A 24296-nucleotide genomic window follows, 5' to 3' on the forward strand; every position below is an offset into this window, starting at 1 on the left:
GCTGACACAGCAGACCCGACAAGAACCCCCAATAACCACAGAGTCCAGTAAGATGCAAAGCCACGTCAGCTAGGTTTATTGCGACCTCGGACACAATTGCAGTTCCCTGTAGGTTTCTTAGCCTAACTCAGGGCATACTACGAGAAAGTGCCTCTTGGCAATGGACCCGGCTCAGTCAGTGGCGGGACTTTCCACTGCCCCCTCGGCTGGACAAAGACACCGCCCCAGGGATGCATTCTTATACACAGGTACAAACAAATTACACATCACTCCTGACGTATGCTTCCACGTAGCAAGGTACAACCCCTCTACGTATTAAGGTGCCGCCTTCTACCTTGTACATGTTGGTTCGATCAAAACAACTCTATCCATCATTTTACCCTTTTGCCCCTGTCATTGGGATGGGCCAGCCTGTTCTTTGTTATCTGTGTGGAATGTGCAAGTATGTGAATGTTCAGTACCTTTTAGGTACGTATCAGCTTCTGTGAGCAGGGCCTGTCTCTGGCTCACAGCTTAACTTTGCTTTATGTTAGCAAAGTCTTGACCATTACTTTAGTTCAGGCCTTAGGCCTCATATCGGGCCTCTGATACCAAGGTTTATATCTTAGGGCCTCCTCTTACTACATTCCCCCACTTTTTGTCTTTTTATGGGGAGGATGTTTACCCATCGTCCCAGAAAAGCATAATGCATGGACTAAAGATAACCCAGTGGGCTAAACACTGTTATGTGGTTACCTTATTTTACCATCCATACACTCATGCCCCGTCTGTCTGTTTAGTCTGCACATTCCCTCATACGACTGGCAGACAGTTTTTATTATCCAATTCATTTAGGCCCCTTATGGTGGGCCTGGGAATGTTAGGCCTGGGACCATGAATACATGGGGGTCAATAGCCTCTCTGGTGTTTTATTAAGGGCCTCGTGAGAACATACAAATATAAATGTAAATGTAAAATATAAATGTAAAATATGGAATATACATATTGTGTATATAGGTATAAATATGTATATTATATAATATATGTAATATATTCTAATTATTACACCTATATATAAGTATATAGCTTATAAATGATTGTTATTAATTTGTTAATTAGTGTGCTTTAACTTCTTATTCCATGACATGATTGTTTGGGTGTACCACAGCAGTGTTGATTGTCATTTCCATTCCTTTGTTCACTCTACCTTGCAGCTTGGCTTTCTTTGTTTGATGGAACATATAGCAGCACATGCCTATTAACACCACAACCGTTAGGGCCTGGATCCCCATTAGGAATATGCTTAGAGTACGAACTACTGGATGTAAAGTTACATCCTCGGGGATTGCCCACCAGGGTGTTTCCACCGCTTGTTGAACCCCATCCACTTCATGCATTTGCTGCTGGATTAAGTGGGCTATTGGTATGAGGGATTCCTTAGTCCTTGTTACTAATTCATGTATATCTAAATATAAGAATTTTACAGGTGGAAACAAATCAACCAATAAGTTTTGCAAATGTTCATGAATAATGACCGTTTCAGTGACTATCTCTTTCATTATTAGTAGTAGGCTGAGTGTTTTAAAATACTGGGATAGGGATTGTGATAGTGTGTCCCACGCTGCTATGTATATGAGAAGTAAAACAAAAATTTGGAGTAGTGACACTACCACTGAGGCCTTTATATAAAAATATATTGTAATTAGTTACCACATGTACTGTCCATTCATGTTATAGAATCATAGAATCATAGAATCTCAGGGTTGGAAGGGACCTCAGGAGGTCATCTAGTCCAACCCCCTGCTCAAAGCAGGACCAAACCCAACTAAATCAGGTTATCCTTAAGGCTGGCTGTCACCCTCTGGTCAGCTTTACTGGGCAGGAAACAGAAGTGGGTAGCTTCTCTGTTCCATTGGTTGATGTAGATCTAGTTGTTTCTTATGGATGCTGTCTTCCAGATAACCTACTGAATGGACAGTAACCAATTTATGAAATATTGCTGTGTCAGGATTTAATATTGGTACCCAGACACTGAACAAGATTGTTTTGAATAACATGTGCCTCAGTTAGGATGCAGTGTTACTGACCCAAATTATGACTGGCACTAACAGGCAATTTGTTTACCCAATTTGTAGTTACTATGTAACTTAGTTTCTTTACCAATTTGTTTTTTCCTTGTCTTCATGTTGTTTGCTGCTATTCGTTTGTTGAGTTTTACCTGTGTGTTGGTTAAACAATTTAGCAAGGTTATACATATTGTACATATTGTACATCAATCATACAATACAGCAATAATACAGCAGTACAATAATAATACAGTAGTACAGCAATAATACAGTTGTTTTTACACAGTAACCAAGTTGAAATTAAATGACAGTTTTTCTGGTCCAGCTAGTGGTTTTTAGCTGATTGTTAAATTAATTGTCCATATATGGTAGATAGAGGTGTATTTGACCAGTCTCTTATTTATAAAGCACTTCATTTTTCTTTTCTTGATGCTTGGGGGTTTCTTTACTGTATACAGATATGAACTGGTGTCTTCAGGGTGTGATATTTTCTGGCATCTTTGGTCTGTGGGATGCAACTTAAACAACTTTTGTTAGTTAACATAGTAAAGGGTTTTTTTTTTGTTTGTTTGTTTTCAGTAACCCAAACTTAATACACAATTTTAACTTATTTTCTTTACAATGTAATAAGAACAATATAATAGGGACCAAGTCTTTTATAACACAAGCTATACTTTTGCAATTGTTGTATAGACATTCATTTTCATTTGAGGTACTAATATTTCATAGTAAATATAATGCTTAACAGCTAAAATAAATGCTCACAATCTTCCATGAGAAGGTGTATTACTTTCCTTTGCTGAACACTTTGTTTCAGCAAAAGAGTTAGGCCTGGTCTACACTAGGACTTTAATTCGAATTTAGCAGCGTTAATTCGAACTAACCGCTCAACCGTCCACACCAGGAAGCCATTTAATTCGAACTAGAGGGCTCTTTAGTTCGAATTTGGTACTCCACCCCGGCAGGTGGAGTAACGCTAAATTCGACATGGCTAGTTCGAATTAGTCTAGGTGTGGATGGAAATCGAACTTAGTAGCTCCGGGAGCTATCCCACACTGCACCACTCTGTTGACGCTCTGGACAGCAGCCCGAGCTTGGATTCTCTGCCCAGCCACACAGGAAATGACCCGCGAAAATTTGAATTCATTTTCCTGTCTGGGCGGTTTGAATCTGACGTTCTGGTTGCACATCGGGGCGAGCTCCGCAGCACCGGCAGCAATGTAGAGCTCTCCAGCAGAGGAGTTCATGTAATCTCTGAATAGAAAGAGGGACCCGGCATAGACTGACCGGGAACTCTTCGATCTGATCGGTGTGTGGGGCGAGGAGTCTGTGCTTTCGGAGCTGCGCTCCAACAAACGGAATGCAAAGACCTACAAGAAGGTCTCCAAAGCCATGATACAGACAGAGGATATAGCCGTCATGCAACGCAGCGCCGCGTGAAAATCAAGGACCCCAGACAAGGCTACCAAAAAATCAAAGCGGCCAACGGACGCTACGGAGCCTGCCACCACTGCCCCACCAGTGACCATGGACTCTGATGATGGGACAGTGTCAACGGACAGTTCCTCGACGATGTTCACGGACGGGGAAGATGAGGAAGGGTTTGTGGAGGACGAGGCAGGCGATAGCGCTTACAACGCTGGTTTCCCCGACAGCCAGGATCTCTTCATCACCGTCACGGAGATCCCCCAACAACCCTCCCCGGCCAGTAACCCGGATCCTGAATCAGGGGTAGGAGCAGTCGGTAAGTGCTTTAACCATGTTAACTTTTATTCTTAATATAACAGGAATCTGAAGTGTGTGAAAAGGAGGTCTCTGTATATATGGTGATAGAACAGAAATCCTCCTGGGAGAATGCCACGAAGCTCTCCTGCCGTTAATCGATAAGCATCAGCAGGAGGTTCCTGGGGAGAGCTGCCTTATTGGGTGCTCCGTGATAGCACACTTTTCCGCGCGAGGCTTTCATGCGGTATTCAGGGAGCACTGCCTCCCAGAGCACTGCTGCATAGGTCCGTGGTTCGTGCTAGATTTCACGCAGCATGCGCTCTCTATCTCCTTCAGTGCCCGTCCTCACGGTGATCTCGCTCGGAGACTCCTGCATCTAAGTAGGGGAAGAAATGTTACGTTACGCCTGGTCCAAAGTATTTTTAATAAATAAACGGACAGACGGCATAGCACAGACTCAGCACGCAGCTGCGTGACGAGCGTAACGGAAAGCCAAAGAATCAAATGGACGCTCATGGAGGGAGGGGGGAACGAGGACGCAAGGTATCCCACAGTTCCTGCTGTCTCCGAAAAGCATTTGCATTCTTGGCTGATCTCCAAATGCTTCTAGGGTCAAACACAGTGTCCGCGTTGGGTCGGGGCATAGCTCGGCAATTTACGCACCCCCCGGCCCCCAGAAGTTAAAGGGAAAACAATCCTCTGTTGACTCTTTTACATGTCACCGTATCTGTACTGAATGCTGCAGATAGACGCGATGGTGCAGCACTCAACACCAACATCCTTGCTCCCCCCACGCTATGGATGGCTGATGGTACAAAACGATGGAAATCCATCCTCATCATCAGCCTATTGGCACATGGGGCAGTGCAAAAGGGCTGGTAACCATGACAACCGTACCAACTTGCTTGGGACCGGTCGGTCAAGGCCGCCTGTTGCTAATTTTTCATGGTAGATGGTGCAGTATGGCTGGTAACCGTCCTCATCATTGCAACAGGGGGCTGAGATCCATCAGCCCCCACCCTTCATTGTAAAGAAAAGATTCAATTGCCCCTGGACTAGCAGAGGGATGAGTGGCTCCCTCCTCCACACCCCTTAATGTCATCTCTGGACTATCATTGCAGCTGGAGGCTTCCTTCCACTCATTTCTCACAAACGACTACCTGTGTCTTATTCATGCATTCTATATTACTTCATCACACAAGTGGGGGGACAATGGTATTGGAACCCAGGAAGGCTGGGGGAAGAACGGAATGAACAGCTGGGGTTGTTTCAGGAGCACACCCTGTGAATAGCGTTCTGCTCAAAATTTATGCAGGATTGGACAGAGAGCAGCTGTGGTCTCTGGTTGTATGATACAGTGGTTCTCTAGTACACTTGCACATAATCTAGGCAGGACTGATTCTATTTTTAGATACCCAAAAAGGAGGGATTGACTCGGGGAGTCATTCCCAAATTTTGCTTTTGCGCCCCTGGCTGATTGACCAGGGGCACTTATGACAGCACCAAATGGCGCAGTGCAAAAGGACAGGTAACCATGACCATCTTATTACCGTCTTCTTACCAGTTCATGGTATGGTAGACGGTGCAGTATGCCTGGTAACCATCGCTGCTGTCATGCAAAAGCATAAGCATGCTGGTGTGTAGCGCTGCTGGTCCGCCTCTGTCAGCGGCATACAGTACACATACGGTGACATACACAAAAGGCAAAATAGGGTCCATTGTTGCCACGCTATGGCGTGTGCCAGGGCATTTCATGGAAAACGTGATCGAAATGATTGTCTGCCCTTGCTTTCCCGGAGGAAGGAATGACTGGCGACATTTACCCAGAATCCACCGCGCAAATGATTTGTGCAACAGCAGGCACAGGGGTCTCAACAAAAAATTCACAGAGACAGCCTAGACTCAGTTAATTGTTCGCAAAAAAGTATCATTGCAAGGAATTAACTAACTGTTTCCCATCTCACAGCTTCCACTGTCTCCAGACCTTCCACAGCATCCCCCTCGCAGAGGCTGGCGAAGATTAGGCGGCGAAAGAAAAAGACAAGGGACACGATTTTCGATGAATGTGTGGGCTGCTACCTAGCCGAGGCGGACCAGCAGAGGCAGTGGAGGGAGAAAGTCTCTCTGTACCAGCGCTCACACAGCGAATGGGAGGAGAGGTGGCGTGAGGAACACAAGCAGGCGAGTCAAGCAATGCTTGTACTACTGAGGGAGCAAACGGACACGCTCCGGCGACTTGTGTATGTTCTGCAGGACCGCTGCAGGACAGAGCCCCCAGCAGTATCTCTGCAACCGCCCTCCCCCGCCACAAAGTCACATACCCCCCTCACCCTAAATAACCAGGAGGATGCCCGCCCTGGGCCGTGAATACTGTCACTGCACCCCAGCAGAGTGCTCAAGTAACCAAAAGCTCTCATACCCTACGTTTGCATAAGTCCTTCCCTTCCGGACTCAAACAAGTCCCAATCCCAGTCCCATCCCATAACTGTGTACTTAAGTAATAAAAATACTTTGCTGTTAAGTACTGTTTCCGTCATGTTTCCTCACTGAAGACTGTGTTTGAATGGGGTGCGTGGGGAAGTGCGTTGCAAATTGCATAGGACAGGCACCTTTCGCAGGGTACAGACACGGGGGCCGGATCAGCAGCGGGTAACACACACAGTGCAGTCAGCAGGCACCGTGGTCGGTATGGAGGGTGGTTTCCAGGTTCTGTGTGGGCGGTGGGGATGTGACTTTTTAGCGGGGGAGGGCGGGTACAGATCTTATACAGCGGTCCTTGTTGTGGACCGCTGAGTCACGCAGCAGAGGAATCTGTATCCGTCCTCCTCCGCCACAAGGCCACATAGCCCCCCGCACACAGAATCCCAAAAAGGAGGGATGGCAGGCTCCGTTGAAACAAGCAGTCCGGCAATGCGGACCGCTGTAGGAGCAGGAGCCTGTCATTCCTTGAGTTTAGAGGCGGTCTTTACATCAGCGCACACCCTACCCACCGCAGTCTGCGTTCCAGTTTCGACCCTTTAACGAAAAGTCATGAATAAAGAAACCTCTCCTCAGTAACAGTGTGACATGTATTTTATTTTTACACGTGTCTTGGAAGTGGAGGAAACGGGGAGAACGGGGTATTTAACCGAAGAGGAGAGTCAACAGTAACTGGGTAAAGAAACAGGGGCAGGTTCAGCTTCTCTGTAAAGAAACTGAACAGTCACAGGTCACGCTGCTCGCTGCTCGCTGGTATTTAAAGAGTTCCTTGTCGCTGTCCCAGGCGCCTGTATAGGGCTTCATGAGCAAGTGCATTAGCGGGCAGGCTGGGTCACCGAGGATCACTATAGGCAAATGCACATCCACAACAGTTATTTCGTGGTACGGGAAGAAACTACCTTCCAGCAGGCGTCTGAGCAGCCCACAGTTCCTGAGAACACACGCATCAGGAACCTTGCCCGGCCATACGACGTTCATGTTGGTAAAAAGGCCCCTATGGTCCCCCAGTGCTTGCAGAACCATTGAAAAGTAGCCCAATTTCTCAGCAGCTGAATGTGGAAGAGGTGGACGATAAAGTGCGAGGAGGAGAAAACGGCGAGGATCGCAGTGGGCTCCATGCTTGCAGTGCTGTGGCGTCCACGCTGTCACTGACCAGAAAAGTGCACGAACAGATTGCCCGCAGGCGCTTTCAGGGAGGGAGGGAGTGAGGGCGTGATTGACGGTTCAATGACGACAGTTACCCAAAACCACCCTCGACACATTTTTTCCCCCAGCATGCATTGGGGGGAAATCCCAGAATTCAAATGGGCAGCGGGGACTGCGGGAACTGTGGGATAGCTTCCCACAGTGCACTGCTTTGAAAGTCGACGCCGGCCCCGTGAATGTGGACTCAGAAGTTCGAATTAGTGTATTTAGTATGGATACACAAATTCGACTTCATAAGGTCGAATCCACAAATTCGAATTAAGTAGATTCGAAATAGTCCTGTAGTGTAGACAAGGCCTTAGTAACATAATTTTAACAAGCTTTTTTAGAGTTAATTTGCTTGTGATACCAACTTCATTCTTGTTAACTGTTTAGAAGCACAAACCTTAACAACCATTGCTTCCCATTAACATAACATAACAAAAGAAAAGCATATAAAACTAAACCAACTATAAAATTAAACCAAAATAAATTTTAAATACAGATACATGCAAATACTTTGAGGGTATACTTTCATGATGCTCTGTTATGTTTGGGAGCCAAAGGTTGAAAATGTGGAAACCTGTTGAAATTGTTTGACTAGCTTTATGCATAAATTGTTATTTTAAAACATTTTGGTTATGACATTATTATAACTATATTTAAAAGATCAAACAAGTTTATAAAAAGCCCAAACAAGAAATTAACATCTGTTAATATTATCTTTACCTTAATGTTGAGGTTTCCCCTTACATTTTTTTCTTTGAATAACAAATTTAAAAAACAAAACAAAACCAAAAACTTAAAAAAAAACCAAACTGTGATTGATAAAAGTGAATTATTTTTGTTTGCAATTGCATTATTTGTTGAGGCAGAAATATATGTACATATATTTGTAACTGAAACCTTTTTGAACTTTGCACAAAAAATTGGTGTTAATAATAGTATGATTACCCCAACCATGATTTTAAAATAGTGTACCACATCTTATATATATTTTTAAAAGGGTATAAAATTGACTTTTGTTGCAACAAAATAAAAAATAATTTTAAAAAAAATAGTCACGTGACACACACAACATAGACACAACACACACACATGACATACAGGACAAACTTACAATTAAAAACAAATGGCGCCAAAATTCTATTCATAACTAAACACAATAACACAACCAAAAATAAAAAATACAAAGGGTTAAACATTTGAATAAACAAGTTATTACCTTATTTAAAACTTGTAGCATAAATTTGATAAAAAATATATTTATATTTGCTAAATATATTGTATTAATTTGGTAACAAGGAATTTTGCATTACTTTATATTTAACATTATTTTAAAACTCTGCTATATGGAAATAAGAAAAGCCCATGTTTCAAATATTAGTGCTTAGGATTAGAAGCAGAGAGTGCATTTCTGTTGCTTGGCAACCATATCTTCAAGAAAGTTAGGAATAATTCCAGCTGTTACATTCCTGAAGGGTTAAAATAATTAATTTACTGGATTTAAAGTTTTTACCTTGTTTTCTTTTTGTTTCTTGTTTTGTTCTGTTTTCAATTGCTTTATTTTTTGGAGGTCTCTGTAAAAACTATAACTTTTAACTTTTTAAAACAAAAAGAGAGAGCCGAAGTGAGGAGAGGTGGGGGAAAAGGGGGGGGGGTAAAGAGCAACCTATGAAGGTAGCGAGACCTGAGCCAAGAGAGATTAACTGTATCAAGGTATTTGAAAGTACAGGCAGCAGCAGTAAATTTAGCAAACTGAGAAAACATATAAAAGACAAAACTTAATTGGTATGTACAAATATTTGAGAAAGAAGGTTATATTTTCAGATATGAGCGCGGAGTGTGGTTCCATGGGTCAAAGCAATTGGGAACCTGCACAGTTGGGAATTGCGCCCCTGGTTTTTATCCTGGCTCTGAGAGGAGATTGGGGGTAGTTACCTGTTCTTGTAAAACCTGAATTTGTTCCTCCAGTGTCTGTTGCTTTTGTGTGCATGCCAAATGGATAGTGGGAGTGCCCTTTTTTGCTGCAGTTAAATGTTTCTGGGCAGCTCCATGAGTTAATGTATCAATTCTAGGTGTTAACCCACTTAATTTCAGTTTTGTACTTTGAAATTCTTTTTTATTCACTCCCCTGTGATCGAGTCGCAGCTCCTGTCTCCTAATGTGCTCTGTGAACTGTTCCATTTTTTCCTTCATTTGATTTACCAATTCAGTGAGAGTATTGTTTGCTACTCTTTCCTTCTGTGCACTTACTTGTCTCGTTCTGACAGGCACCAGTCTAGGTTCCGGTTTAAGTTTAACTGGAACCCGGCTTTTATCATAAGGTGATGGTTGCAATGCAGTGGACCCTGTTTCATCTTTTAATTTTACTAGGGCCACCTTTTTCCACTTCTGTCCCCATTCTTCAGGCACAGGGTAGCTACCTGAAGCCTGCTGTTTACCACCAATATTTATAACAGGGGACGGCACATGTATTTTGTGTAGGTTTCTTACAGCTGTTTTCAGTGTTTCACTCTGTTCCTGTACTGGTTGTCTCGGGGCTGCTTGCCACCCTGCAAGGGGGCTGGGAGCATTCCAGGGCTGTGTAGCTTCTTTTGATTCTTTTAACTCTTTCTTTGTTACTGTTACTTGTTTGGCCAGCATGCCAGCATGCTGTTTAAGCCATTGCACTGCCATAGACAGGAGTTGCAAAATTCTTGCTTTTTTACTTTTATTACTATTTCTCAGAGCCTCGGTTTCTACCATTGCTCTACATATGCCAGTCCATATTTCCCCACTCTCTTTTTTAAATTCATATGGACCCCCTTTACTGGCAATCCAGCGGGTCCAGGAGTTATCAAACTCCATGGGGATCAAAAGGGAGGAGATCAGGGGGTTCCCTAGCTCGAGGTTTACTGCCATGTTGGATTGCGATTCTTACCACGGCAGGTTCGCTTACTCACCAGATCAGCGGTCGGGGTCACCAGTGTTGTCAGAGTTGTACCGGTATGGTGCTCTGCTCTCTCCAATGTTGATATCACTCAGCTGCGTGCGTGTGTTCCCTCTGTGTGCTGCCCCAGCTCTGCGCAGATAGCTGACACAGCAGACCCGACGAGAACCCCCAATAACCACAGAGTCCAGTAAGATGCAAAGCCACGTCGGCTAGGTTTATTGCGACCTCGGACACAATTGCAGTTCCCTGTAGGTTTCTTAGCCTAACTCAGGGCATACTACGAGAAAGTGCCTCTTGGCAATGGACTCCGCTCAGTCAGTGGCGGGACTTTCCACTGCCCCCTCGGCTGGACAAAGACACCGCTCCAGGGATGCATTCTTATACACAGGTACAAACAAGTTACACATCACTCCTGACGTATGCTTCCACGTAGCAAGGTACAACCCCTCTACGTATTAAGGTGCCGCCTTCTACCTTGTACATGTTGGTTCGATCAAAACAACTCTATCCATCATTTTACCCTTTTGCCCCTGTCATTGGGACGGGCCAGCCTGTTCTTTGTTATCTGTGTGGAATGTGCAAGTATGTGAATGTTCAGTACCTTTTAGGTACGTATCAGCCCTTTCCTTGCCAGCTTCTGTGAGCAGGGCCTGCCTCTGGCTCACAGCTTAACTTTGCTTTATGTTAGCAAAGTCTTGACCATTACTTTAGTTCAGGCCTTAGGCCTCATATCGGGCCTCTGATACCAAGGTTTATATCTTAGGGCCTCCTCTTACTACATTATACACAGGGTGGATTGTGCGTGTGTGCACTGGGGGGTGCAGGTTGTGCTGCCCTGACCCCACCCTCCATTGTGTAGGCCAGAGTTTCAGCCAGGGGCTCTATGCCCCGTCTACAGCACCAGGGTGGTGAGGTCAGCCTTGGGCTCTATGATCTGTTGCCAGCCTCAGGGTGGCGAGATTGCCCAGAGCTCCAAGCCCTGTCACCGGCTGCACAGTGATGGAGCTGGGGGCATGGAGAATGGCTGCTTGTGGCCTAGGATGGTGGACTGAGGGGACCCATCTCTGGAGCAGGGAGCTGAGTGGCTGTTCCCCAACCTGGAATCCATTGTCCCCCCAGCGCCAGCCTCGCTGGAGCCATTCCAACAGGCAGGAGGCCCCTCAAAGGGAGATGCTGGGAGACCTGGGGCCAGGGCAGCTGGGAGCAGTGAGGCCTGGACTCTCATGTGCCCCTTGGCCAGCCTCTCTCCACATTTCTTCAATGGCCCCAGCTCCGTGGAACACCCAGCCCCCTGAGAGCCGAGGCGCTTGGGCTGGTGCAGGGGGAGGGGCTGGTTGCTGTGTGGTGGGGGGCAGCAGGGTTCTGAATGGGGGGGATGCAGCACAGAGAGACCAGAGACTTAGGGATGCTTGGAAGCTTTATTGGTGCCAGTCACAGCGATAGCCAGACCCAGGCAAAAATGCCAGCGGAGTAGGATCCACCCTTGACCGACTGCAGAACTGCCTCCCCTGCCCACCCCCCTGAACTTCAGCTAGGAAGTCGGGACTCCTGGGTTCCATCCCTGGCTCTGTGAGGGGAGCAGGGTCTGGTGTTTAGAGCAGGGGGCAGGGAGCCAGGATGCCTGGGTTCTGTCCCCAGCTCAGGGAGGGGAGCAGGTTCAGTAGTTATAGCAGGGGTGGAGGGAGGGGGACTGGGCATCAGCACACGCGGGTTCTAGTCAAAACTCCAAGAATGTAGTTAGAGAATGGGCCAAAACTCCTGTTTCGTTTTTTCCCCCCGGCTCAGCCACTGACTTCTGTGTGACTTTGAGTGGGTCCTTTCCCTCCTCTGTTCCTCTGTTTCTGCTGTTGTAGACTGGGGCTACTGCCCCAACCTAGCTTTGGGGGTTTAGGTTGGGGAGCTCTATGGAAGTGCCAGCATTACCGTGAGGGGCGCTGCTGCCCAGGCTGGGAATCCAGCTCCATCAGGCCATGGTAAGAGGAGCTGAGCCTGGTCCTCCTAGATCCTAACAACCCTGGCTCCTGCTGGCTGGGCAGAGACTGACTCCAGCCCCAGGTGGGTGGGTGTGGACCCAGGATTCTGGTGAAGGAAGAGGGGATGTTGTACCCTCCTCCTGCAGAAGCAGCGCCCCTTGGAGGGCAAAGAGCCTAGCAAAGCAAGAGAAGCTGAGTGTGGCAGAGCCATGGCGAGTGCCCCCCCCTCCATCCTCCATGGGAGGTTAGCCGAAAAAGTTGTCGTAGGAAAATGGCAAGATTTCAGTAAAGCATACATTGTCTGGGGTCTCCATGCATCTTGTGCAGTGGGGAGAGAAGAAGCAGCGGAACAGGGGCATGGGGATCCTGCGCCAGGCCTCCCACACCTGAGTATTGCCCTTGTTTTTATCCTCATTGTAAGCATACTTGAAAGCAAAGGCTTGGAAACGGGGATCGAAGCCTTGCAAGCTCTGCTTCAGGTCTGACAAGATGTATGTGCTGCTGTTGGGGTTCAGGCAATAGTCTAGGCAGGGCGAGATCAGGGAGAAGAAGATGAAGCAGCTGTTGTTGGGTGGATACCTCTGTCTGTTGTTGGCCAGGAACCCTTCCAGACTCTCCCTGGAGTTACGTTTGTTGATGGTGCCCACCAGCACAGCCTCCACGTGCGAGGTCGTATACTTGTTCCTCTGCAAAATGGCCACCCTGAAGTTGTCCTGGTTGACGGAGAAGTCTCGATCCAGTTTTCCCTTGGCCCGGACATCGCGCAGACTGGCCTGGATGGTGAAACCTTCCTGTTCTGCGATGGCTGGTTGCTGGCAGGCTGCGCGGGGCAGCAGCGTGGCCACTGCATACTGAGGGATATCACCCATGCCCCTAGAGCCAAAGCCAGACAAAATTGGGAGCGGGGAGAGGGCAGCATCAGCTAACCAGCCCCACTGCTACTCTGACAGCCCCCCACTGCCTGGGACATGTACTAATTAAGCCTACCCCAGGGCACGTGCCAACCAATCCCTCTTCCCCTCCCTGTGACACCTAACAGCCAACCCCTTCCAGGGCACCTGCCAGCTAACCGCCCCACTCCCATGGGACACCCTGGGAGCTGTGAAGGCAGCAGATATGGAGCCAGGGATGGGTTGGGGAGTGAATGGAGACAACAGTCCCAGGGAATTCAGAGTGAAGGCTGCACCTCCCCGTGCATGACTCTGCCCCACCATGGTCCATGGGCCAGCTGGTCCACCAGCACCCCAGACTGCTGGCCCCTTTTCCTCTGCACCCCCAGCTGCCATATTCCCTGCTGGCTCTGGTGCATAGCTCAGCTTGTGAGCCCTGCCCAGGAGCTGCCTGGCTCATTTGACTGCCCAGCACTTGGCACCATGTGCATGGGATGGTCTCTCTGACAGCCCCTGTGGAGGATTTCAGAGGGGCCCCCCTAACCTGTCAGAACCAGCCTGGCCCAGCCAGTCACTCACCTCTTGACGTGTATGAGGAACTTAGTCAGCGCTTCTTCATTGATGTCCGTGGGCAGCAGGCTGTTGTCCTCGATGCCCCAGACTGGCTGGGTGCCCAGGCCCAGCAGGACAACAGTACCTAGCACCAACAGCCACAGGCTGGCTCTGGGATGCTGCAGAGACAAGGCAGAACGGGGTCAGGGGGACACAAGGGTGTGACTGTGTGTGGTCAGGGTCCCCCCCTCCCACAAGATGGGATCAACTGCTGCAGCTCATGGGCTGAACCAGAGACAGTCCCAGACAGAGACCTCCCCCAACCCCAGACGGCTGGACTGGAGTGAGAGAGGCTGCCTGAGCAGATGGAACTCCCATGGGGCCAGGGGTAGGTGGGGGGCAGAGGGGATTTCCCTGGGGCTCCAGGGAGAGGTAGGGGAGGGCAGAGGGAACTTCCATGGGACCGGAGGAGGTGAAGGGCAGAGGTGTATAATGCTGTATGGTTGAAATGTGACCATGTATATCATTGATATTGAAGATAGTTTACATCCAGTCTAGTCAGAACATTGTGAATAGAATTTTCAAGCTTGATTGCCCATTGAGGACACTTAATTCTCACAATGGGCCATAGCAGAAATTCATCCTGCCTAGTAAGTCTTCCTGTAGATGCCTTGGTATGGATGCAGTCAATGGCTACCCCCTGTGAGTCAGCTAGTCATGAAGTAAGAATAGGGTTGCCAGGCATCTGGTTTTTGGTCCCTGTGACCCCTAGGCAAATGGAAGGCCATGGAGGCTCTCTGCGCTGCCCCCGCCCCAATTTCCGGCTCTGCAGCCCCCATTGGCCGGGAGCCATGACCAATGGGAGCTGCAGGGGCAGTGCCTGCAGACATAAGAGCAACGCATGGAGCATTCCTGGCCTTCCATTTGCCAAGGGGCCACAGGGAACTGGTGGTCGCTTCCTGGGAGCTGTGGTAAGTGCTGTTGGAACCCTATACCCCCTTCCACACTCCAACCCCCTGCCCCAGCCCTGTGCCCCCTCCTTTGCTCCAAACCCTTCATCCCTAACCCCACCCCAGATCCCACCCCCAGGCAGAGCCGTCACCCCCCTCCCTGTACCCCAACACCTTTCCCCAGCATGGAGCCCTCTCATGAACCCTGAACCCCTCATTTCTGGCCCCATCCAGAGCTCACACCCCCATCCCAGAGCTCATACCCCTTCACACCCCAGAGCCCTCTCCAACACCCCAAGCCCCTCAACCTTGGCACCACCCGAGAGTCCACACCTCCAGCTGGAACCCTTACTCCTGTCCTGCACCCCAACCCCCTGCCCCAGCCTGGTGAAAGTGAGTGAGGGTGGGGGAGAGCGAGTGTCGGAGGGAAGGGGATGGAGTGATAAGGGGCAGGGCAGGGATGGGGTCTCAGGGAAGGGCAAGGTACAGGTGTTTGGTTTTGTGTGATTAGAAAGTTGGCAACCCTACGTAAGGATATGTGATATGCTCTTGTGCCAATAACTTTCCATAGACAGGGTCTCTAGGCTTTGTTTGGGACAGTAGAATTCCAAGCACATGGCGGAGGATATAAAAGACCCCTGGAGTGACTCCATTTTGCCTCTTTCCTTCCCTGAGTCTCTGGACTGTGGATTTACAACTAAAAGGAGCATCTTGAACTAAGGACTGAGGACCATCCAATCTTTTGGAAGTTACCAGAAACTTTACAAGCCAGCAATCTATAACATGACTACTACAAACCTGATATAAGAACATTGCCATTAGTATATGTATATGGTCTATTAACCACTTAAACTCTTTTTCTTTTCTCTCATTAATCAATTGTTAGATTTTAGTTACTAAAGGATTGGCCACAGTGGGATTCTTGTGTGAGATCTGAGTTATACATTGACCTTGGCTTGTGAACTGCGGAGAGGCTAACAGAGGGAGTTTGACTGGGATCTGTCTCAGAGGAGCTACTGACCAGGAAAACTGAGAAGTGTGCTGCTTGCCAGGAGCTAGGATTCACGATGTGATGGAGAGACTGCCGAGACTCATCAAGCCCTTGGATTGCTACCCCTTCCTGCTTCTCCACGTAGGCACCAATGATACTGCCAAGAATGACTTTGAGTGGATCACTGCAGACTACGTGGCTCTGGGAAGAAGGATAAAGGAGTTTGAGGTGCAAGTGGTGTTCTTGTCCATCCTCCCTGTGGAAGGAAAGCGCCCAGGTAAAGACCATCAAATCATGGAAGTCAACGAATGGCTACGCAGGTGGTGTTGGAGAGAAGGCTTTTGATTCTTTGACCATGAGATGGTGTTTCAAGAAGAAGGAGTGCTAGGCAGAGATGGGATCCACCTAACGAAGAGAGGGAAGAGCATCTTCGCAAGCAGGCTGGCTAACCTAGTGAGGAGGGCTTTAAACTAGGTTCACTGAGGGAAGGAGACCAAAGCCCTGAAGTAAGTGGGGAAATGGGATAATAGGAGGAAGCACGAGCAGGAGAGCTCAAGAGGGAGGGCTCCTGCCTCATACTGAGAAAGCAGGACAATCAGCGAGTTATCTTAAGTGGCTATACACAAATGCAAGAAGCCTGGGAAACAAGCAGGGAGAACTGGAAGTCCTGGTACAGTCAAGGAACTATGATGTGATTGGAATAACAGAGACTTGGTGGGATAACTCACAATACTGTAGTACTGTCATGGATGGCTATAAACTGTTCAGGAAGGACAGGCAGGGGAGAAAAGGTGGGGGAGTTGCATTGTATGTAAGAGAGCAGTATGACTGCTCAGAGCTCCAGTACGAAACTGCAGAAAAACCTGAGAGTCTCTGGATTAAGTTTAGAAGTGTGAGCAACAAGGGTGATGCCGGGGTGGGAATCTGCTATAGATCACCAGATCAGGGGGATGAGGTGGACGAGGCTTTCTTCAGGCAACCAACAGAAGTTACTAGACCACAGGCCCTGGTTCTCATGGGGGACTTAACCCTGATATCTGCTGGGAGAGCAATACAGCAGTGCAAAGACAATCCAGGAAGTTTTTGGAAACTGTAGGAGACAATTTCCTGGTCCAAGTGCTGGAGGAACCAACTAGGGGCAGAGCTCTTCTTGACCTGTTGGTCACAAACAGGGAAGAATTAATAAGAGAAGCAAAAGTGAATGGGAACCTAGAAGGCAGTGACCATTAGATTGTAGAGTTCAGGATCCTGACACACGGAAGAAAGGAGAGCAGCAGAATATGGACCCTGGACTTCAGAAAAGCAGACTTTGACTCCTTCAGGGAACTGATGGGAAGGATCCCTTGAGAGAATAACATGAGGTGGAAAGAAGACCAGGAGAGCTGGCTATATTTTAAAAATCCTTATGGAGGTTGCAGGAATAAACTATCCCAATGTGTAGAAAGACTAGTAAAGCAGGGGCAGGTGACTAGCTTGGCTTAACAGTGAAATCCTTGCTGACCTTAAACACAAAAAGAAGCTTACAAGAAGTGGAAGATTGGACAAATGACCAGGGAGGAGTATAAAAATATTGCTCAGGCATGTAGGAGAGAGGTCAGGAAAGCGAAATCACAGTTGGAGTTGCACCTAGCAAGAGATGTTAAGAGTAACAAGAAGGGTTTCTTCAAGTATGTTAGCAACAAGAAGAAAATCAAGGAAAGTGTGCGACACTTACTGAGGCAACCTAGTGACAGAGGATGTGGAAAAACCTAATGTACTCAATGCTTTCTTCACCTCTATCTTCAAGAACAAGGTCAGCTCCCAGACTACTGCACTGGGCAGCACAGTATGCGGAGGAGGTGACCAGCCCTTTGTGAAGAAAGAAATGGTTCAGGAATATTTAGAAAAGCTGGACGAGCACAAGTCCATGGGGCCGGATGTGCTGCATCCGAGGGTGCTAAAAGAGTTGGCGGATGTGATTGCAGAGCCATTGGCCATTATCTTTGAAAACTCATGGTGATCAGGGGAGGTCTCAGATGACTGGAAAAAGGCTAATGTAGTGCCCATCTTTAAAAAAGGGAAGAAGGAGTATCCGGGGAACTACAGGCCAGTAAGCCTCACCTCAGTCCCTAGAATAATCATGGAGCAGGTCCTCAAGAAATCAATTTTGAAACACTTAGAGGAGAGGAAAGTGATCAGGAACAGTCAGCATGGATTTACCGAGGGCAAATCATGCCTGACTAACCTAATTGCCTTCTATGAGGAGATAACTAGGTCTGTGCATGAGGGGAAAACAGTAGACGTGTTATTCCTTGACTTTAGCAAAGCTTTTGATATGGTCTCATACAGTATTCTTGCCAGCAAGCCAAAGAAATAAGGACTGGATGAATGGACTATAAGGTGGATAGAAAGCTGGCTAGATCATCGGGCTCAACCGGTAGTGATCAATGGCTCCATGTCTAGTTGGCAGATGGTATCAAGTAGAGTGCCCCAAGGGTTGGTCCTGGGGCCAGTTTTGTTCAATATCTTCATTAATGATCTGCAGGATGGTGTGGACTGCACTCTCAGCAAGTTTGCAGATGACACTAAACTGGGAGGAGTGGTGTATATGCTGGAGAGTAGGGATAGGATACAGAGGGACCTAGCCAAATTGGAGGATTGGGCCAAAAGAAACCTGATGAGGTTCAACAAAGACAAGTGCAGAGTCCTGCACTTAGGACGGAAGAATCCCATTCACTGTTACAGACTAGGGACCGAATGGCTAGGAAGCAGTTCTGCAGAAAAGGACCTAGGGGTTACAGTGGACGAGAAGCTGGATATGAGTCAACAGTGTGCCCTTGTTGCCAAGAGCACTAACAGCATTTTGGGCTGTATATGTAGGGGCATTGCCAGCAGATGGAGGGATGTGATCATTCCCCTCTATTCGACATTGGTGAGGCCTCATCTGGAGTACTGTGTCCAGTTTTGGGCCCCACACTACAAGAAGGATGTGGAAATATTGGAAAGAGTCCAGTGGAGGGCAACAAAAATAATCAGGGGCCTGGAGCACGTGAGTTATGCCGCTGCGGAGAGGCTGAGGGAACTGGGATTGTTTAGCCTCCAGAAGAGAAGAATGAGGGGGGATTTGATAGCTGCTTTCAACTACCTGAAAGGGGGTTCCAAAGAGGATGAATCTAGACTATTCTCAGTGGTACCAGATGATAGGATAAGGAGTAATGGTCTCAAGTTGCAGTGGGGGAGATTTAGGTTGGATACTAGGAAAAACCTGTTCACTAGGAGGGTGATGAAGCACTGGAATGGGTTACTTAGGGAGGTGGTGGAACCTCCTTCCTTAGAGGTTTTTAAGGTCAGGCTTGACAAAGCCCTGGCTGGGATGATTTAGTTGGGGATTTGTGCTGCTTTGAGCAGGGGGTTGGACTAGATGACCTCCTGTGGTCCCTTCCAACCCTGATATTCTAGGATTCTGTGATTGTATGTCGCTGATTTCTTGACATCAGAAGAACCTTTTGTTTACTAAAATTGGTTTTCACTAACCACTCATCAGTATGCCTAAGGAGACTGAAATTTTGACTTCTTGTCTATTAATGTGGTGAGACAGAAGGTTACTTTTGTTATTGGCTTGGTATAACCCAGGGGTTGGCAACCTTTCAGAAGTGGTGTGCCGAGTCTTCATTTATTCACTTTAATTTAAGGTTTCACGTGCCAGCAATACATTTTAATGTTTTTTAGAAGGTCTCTCACTATAAGTCTATATATTATATAACTAAACTAGTGTTATATTGTAAAATAAACAAGATTTTCAAAATGTTTAAGAAGTTTCTTTTAAAATTAAATTAAAATGTTGATCTTACACCACCAGCCCACTCAGCCCACTGCTGGTCTGGGGGTCCTAGGCCAGCAGTGGGCTGAGCGGGGCCTGCGGCTGGGACCCCGGCTGGCAACGGTCCGGCAGCCAGAACCACAGACTGGCAGCGAGCCGTGCGGGACCAGTGGCTGGGACCCCAGCCCACTGTTCAGCCCACTGCTGCTCAGGGGTTCCATCCGCCAGCTCCTGCCATCCGGGATCCTGGCTGCCGGACCCGCTCACCCCACTGCCGGTCTGGGGTCCCGGCCCTGCCCACATACAGTGGCTACCTACCTTCTCCCTGGTTCTGGCCCATTCTCTTCCTCTCTGTGCACTGAGCTGAGGGTGGGAGTGGACCTAGCACAGAGCTGCGGGTGAAGGGTCTGGCCAGAAGCTAGAATGAGGGAGGGGGCTCAGGGTTGGGGCAGGAGGTTTGGGTGTGGGGCACTTACCTGGGCAGCTCCCAATTGGTACTAGGGGTGCAAGTGGGAATGTGGGGGTGGTGGTGCAAGAGCTCCCATTTGGTGCTCAGAGTGGGGATGTGGGGGGTGGGGGAGCTGGGTATGTGAGGGGGTGCAAGAGTCAGGGCAGAGGGCTGGGGGCATGTGAGGGGGGTGCAGGGGGGGTGCAGTGTCAGGGCAGGGGGGGCTGGATATGTGTGGGGGTGCCAGAGTCAGGGCTGGGGTCATGGGCGGGGGTGTGAAGGAGTCAAGCAGAGGGCTGAGTGTGTGTGAGGGGGGTACAGGGCTCAGGGCAGGGGCCTGGGGTGTGTGCAGGGCTCGGAGCACGGGCCTGGGGTATGTGCAGGGTTGCAGGGTTCAGGGCAGAGGGCTCAGTGGGGGGGGGGTCAGGGCAGAGCCCCGCCCCCCACTCCTGAGGCCCCCAGCCAGCCAGCTCACCCACTCGGGACCCCGCGACACACCGCATGAGCGCAACTTGTGCCCCCCGGCGAGAGAGTCCCCTCTGGCTGTGTCTGGAGGAGCCGCTCCGGGCGGCACATAACCCTGCGGTATGCGAGCTCCTTGCCCCAGGGCTCTCTGGCCACCACCAATTCCCGCTTGCCCGCACCTGCTACGGGCTCAGTGCCGCCGGGTCGTGGGGCTCTTCATTCCTCCTAGCTCACAAACAGCAGGTACCGGTCCCTGGCCATGGCCGGGTGCCTCCTCCTGGGGACGCTCAGCAGCCGGCGCTGCTGCCGCCACTGGCCTCTCCCACCTCCACCGCCCCCGCATCCTGCCGCTGGGAGTCGGGACCAGGTCCCACAGCGAACCCGCTCCCCCGGTGCGCTGCCAATCCGCCATGGCCAGTTATACCAAAGTGGCGCAGATGAGTGGGCCCCTCCATGCCCCCGGGCAAGGCTCCTCGCTGGGTGAGGGGACGCAGGAGCCCTTGGGCAGGCTCCTCTCTCGGGGGGCGCCGGCTCTGCCCCTCACTGGCTGTGTGTTCTTGGGACTCCGGAAAGCAGCAGCGTACCATTAAAAATTGGCTCGCGTGTCATCTTTGGCACGCATGCCATAGGTTGCCGACCCCTGATATAATCAGTACTGGGTTTACAATGGCACAGGGCCCACACACCAGCACCCTGACTGGCTCCACCTGTTCCCTGAGTCCCCACCCACTGCTAACTTCTCTCTGCCCCCTCCTAACACTGTTGCTCACCTTTAAATTAGGGAAAAAGTGATGGCTTCATGCCCGCCCCCCAGTGCCTCCCTGTTGCCAGGTGTCCAGTTTCTGACCGGAAAGTCTGGTTGAAAAGCGAACCTGGCAGTGTCCAGTCAACACTGCTGACCAGATAATGAAAATCCAGTTACAGGATACTACAATAGATGACCTCCTGAGGTCCCTTACAACTCTGATATTCTATGAATACTTCTAAGAATACAATCAGCCTCCCTGCCAGGAGGGTGGGAAGTGCAACTGCTGCAGCTTGGAGGAACTGTAGCTCAGCTGGAGAGAGAGAGAGAACTGGCTCCCAAGGATCCGGCTCTGGTGGAGAAAGGTAGGTCTTAGCTCTGCGCTGTCCCTGGCGGGATTCTGTCCACCCCCTCACTCCCACCCCGCTGTGCTTGTTCCTGGCCCCTGCCTCACTCTGGGGACCAACCTGGGCAAACCCCTGCCAGTCCAGAAATTAAGGAATAGTGATAGATGAAGGAAAAACAAAACAAAACAACAAAAAATCCCCAAACCACCCTCTTCGGTGCAGTGAGAAGAGCATTAGATATCCCTTTTCTATTGCTGTTACCGGAAGTTGTGGATTTTATCCTCTGTGCAGATATTAAAATCTCAAGAATTTTCATTCTAATCCTGCTCTGGTATGTATACAATATAAGGCTTTGTTTTATAATGTTACTGTTACGTAGAGTTTGTTACTATGTCCAGAAATCTGATTTCTGGATCCCAAAGAGATTAAACACTATCTTATTTATCAGATTAAGACATTATTTAGTAATAAATGTAATTAAGATCTGGCTTTAGAAAGTGTCATGCTCTGAGCGGTCAAAACTTGCTTGGAATTATGAAGGACCAAACAAGGCTCATTTATGGGGAAAAGTTTCATGCACATTTATGCCTGCATTTCTTGGAAGTGGATAGTTGGTCCACATGATTAAGTTTTCTGGTTTGTCAGAAAAGAAGTGTATGGACATATCATAGAATACCAGGGTTAGAAGGGACCTCAGGAGGTCATTAAAATACTTTCTTGGAGCCCTTTTCATAAGCCCCCATCAGAATTAATATATTTTCAAAAATGAAAACATTTAACATTGTTTTTTGAGTTGAAATGCTGATGCATTGTCGGTTTGGTGTTTTCTTTTTTTCGGGATCTTAAATATCATGTCAATATAGTATCATTGATCTGTTCAACAGAATCTGTTCAAGCAGGACCAATCCCCAATATAAAGGCAAAGCATACAGTGACTTTGTTCACTTTGCTTAAACCCTTGGGGGAGAAGGGAGGGAGAGCAGTGAGTGGCAGGACCTTGGGGTGGGGGGAAGAAGTGTGGTTGGGGGAGGTTCCAGTGCTCCTCTTGTGTCCCATGGGGGCCCACAAATATGTTTGGTGCCAGGCCCACAAAAGGTTAATCTGGCCCTGGCTATAGTCTAACAATAGAATAACCACCAGTTAGGGGTGACTCTGCCCTGTTTCTCAGCAGTTTGTCCTTAATTTGGTATTCTCAGCAGTTTACCCACTGAGGCAGGGTGACAGGGAGACTCACCAGGATTTACTTGTGGTAGGAGGAGATATGGGGCAGGGGAACTCACCAAGTTTCCATGGGGCAGGGGCAGGTTAGGAATCAGGAGAGACTCACCAGGGTTTCTGTGGGGCAGGAGGAAGTGGCAGGTACGGGGGGGACTCCACTGCAGCATGATGGGGAAGGAGAGAGGCTGGGGAGAGGGACTCACCAGGGTTTCTATGGGGCAGGAGGAGGTGGGGAAAGGGGGGACTCACCAGGGAATACTTATGGTAGGAGGTGATGTGGGGCAGGGGGATTCACCAGGGTTTCCATGGGAGGAGAAAGGGGAGACTGACTAGGGTTTTCATGAGGTAGGAGGAGGTGAGGGGCTCGGGGTCTCACCAGAGTTTCTGTGGGACACGAGGAGGTGGGGGGCAGTGTGGGACAGTGGAAGTGTGGGGACAGTGGCTATGGGACAGTGGAAGGGCTGGGGAGGGCAACTCACCAGGGTTTTGATGGGGCAGGAGTAGTTGGGGGGCAGGGAGGAGTCACCTAGGTTTCTATGGGGCAGGAGGAGGTGGAGGTCAGGGAGGACTCACCAGTGTTTCCATGGGGCAGGAGCAGGGGGTGCTGTCACTCACTGACAGATGCTCACACTGGATTCCCAATGATGGGATCTCAGCTCCCAGCCCCTCTCTTTATAGCCCTATTCCCCTCCCTCTCTCACTGAGGGAGGGGGGCGGTGTCTGCTCCTTCTGTTCCCATGCCCAGCCCAGGGGAGGTGGCACCGGGGACCACTCAGCTGCTTTATTCAATATTGACTTTAAAGGAATCTCCATGGCTGAGCCAGATGGGGTGGAGGAGACAGCAGGAGGGATGCCCCCTCCCCCAATGTGGCAGGGGGCAGCTCCCCCTCTGCCTGCAATGGGCTCAGGCTCTCAGCAGACTCAGGCAGTGTTGCTGTGTTGGTCACACCCTGGGGAGTACCCAATCTGAAAATGATTGGCTCAGGAAAACTCTATTTCATATGGCTCACTAGGGGATTGTGACAGACGTTGGGCCCTGTGCGCTGACTGGTTAGAAGCACTGGGGAGAAGCATCAGCGCTCAACAGGGGGCACTATGTGCTACTGGCTGCCACCATCCCATCCTGGCTTTGTACACTGCTTGTACACTGACCCCTCTTTGGGGCAGCTAAGCCTCTCCCCCTTTGGGACAGACCCCAGCCTGCCTGAGGACAGGGTGCAGGGGTTGAGGGGAGCGGTCCCGCAGCAGACAGCTCATGTGGATGGCCATGGGCCAGGCAGGAAGGGATGGGATGTCGTGGCCTCACAGGGTGGGTGCTATGCCCCAGCTTTTAAACAGTCCCTTGGAGGAGCCCCTGCTCATCACCCCTGTCCTTTGGGGTCCATCAGGTAGGGGAGACACCTCCTTCCTCTGGGTGGCTGGTTCCTGGGGTGAATGTGCTGCTCATTGGGCTTCCCGTTGTCTCTTTGGCATTGAGTGCCAAGATGTGATTGCTTTGGGCAGATTCTTAATGACCTTTTTCTTTGCAGCCCAGCCAATGAGGTGGCGCC

General features: G+C 49.2%; 1 protein-coding gene across 1 annotated transcript; it reads right to left on the reverse strand.

Moving 5' to 3' along the window:
* Positions 1-11772: 11772 nt before the first annotated feature.
* Positions 11773-23376, reverse strand: LOC123350054. Its single transcript, XM_044988399.1, has 3 exons — positions 23320-23376; positions 13811-13962; positions 11773-13214 (listed from the first exon to the last, which is right to left on the reverse strand). The coding sequence occupies exons 1-3, from the start codon at positions 23329-23331 to the stop codon at positions 12587-12589; spliced, it is 792 nt and encodes a 263-aa protein (XP_044844334.1). The 5' UTR covers positions 23332-23376; the 3' UTR covers positions 11773-12586.
* Positions 23377-24296: the final 920 nt, after the last annotated feature.

This window comes from Mauremys mutica, chromosome 15 (genome assembly GCF_020497125.1).
Source record: "Mauremys mutica isolate MM-2020 ecotype Southern chromosome 15, ASM2049712v1, whole genome shotgun sequence".
NCBI lineage: Eukaryota > Metazoa > Chordata > Testudines > Geoemydidae > Mauremys > Mauremys mutica.

Excerpts from the sequence above, each read along its gene's own strand:
- LOC123350054 (XM_044988399.1), bottom strand. Across the intron at positions 13,215-13,810 it reads TTCCTCATACACGTCAAGAG|GGGCATGGGTGATATCCCTC; the intron begins GTGAGTGACTGG and ends CTTTGGCTCTAG.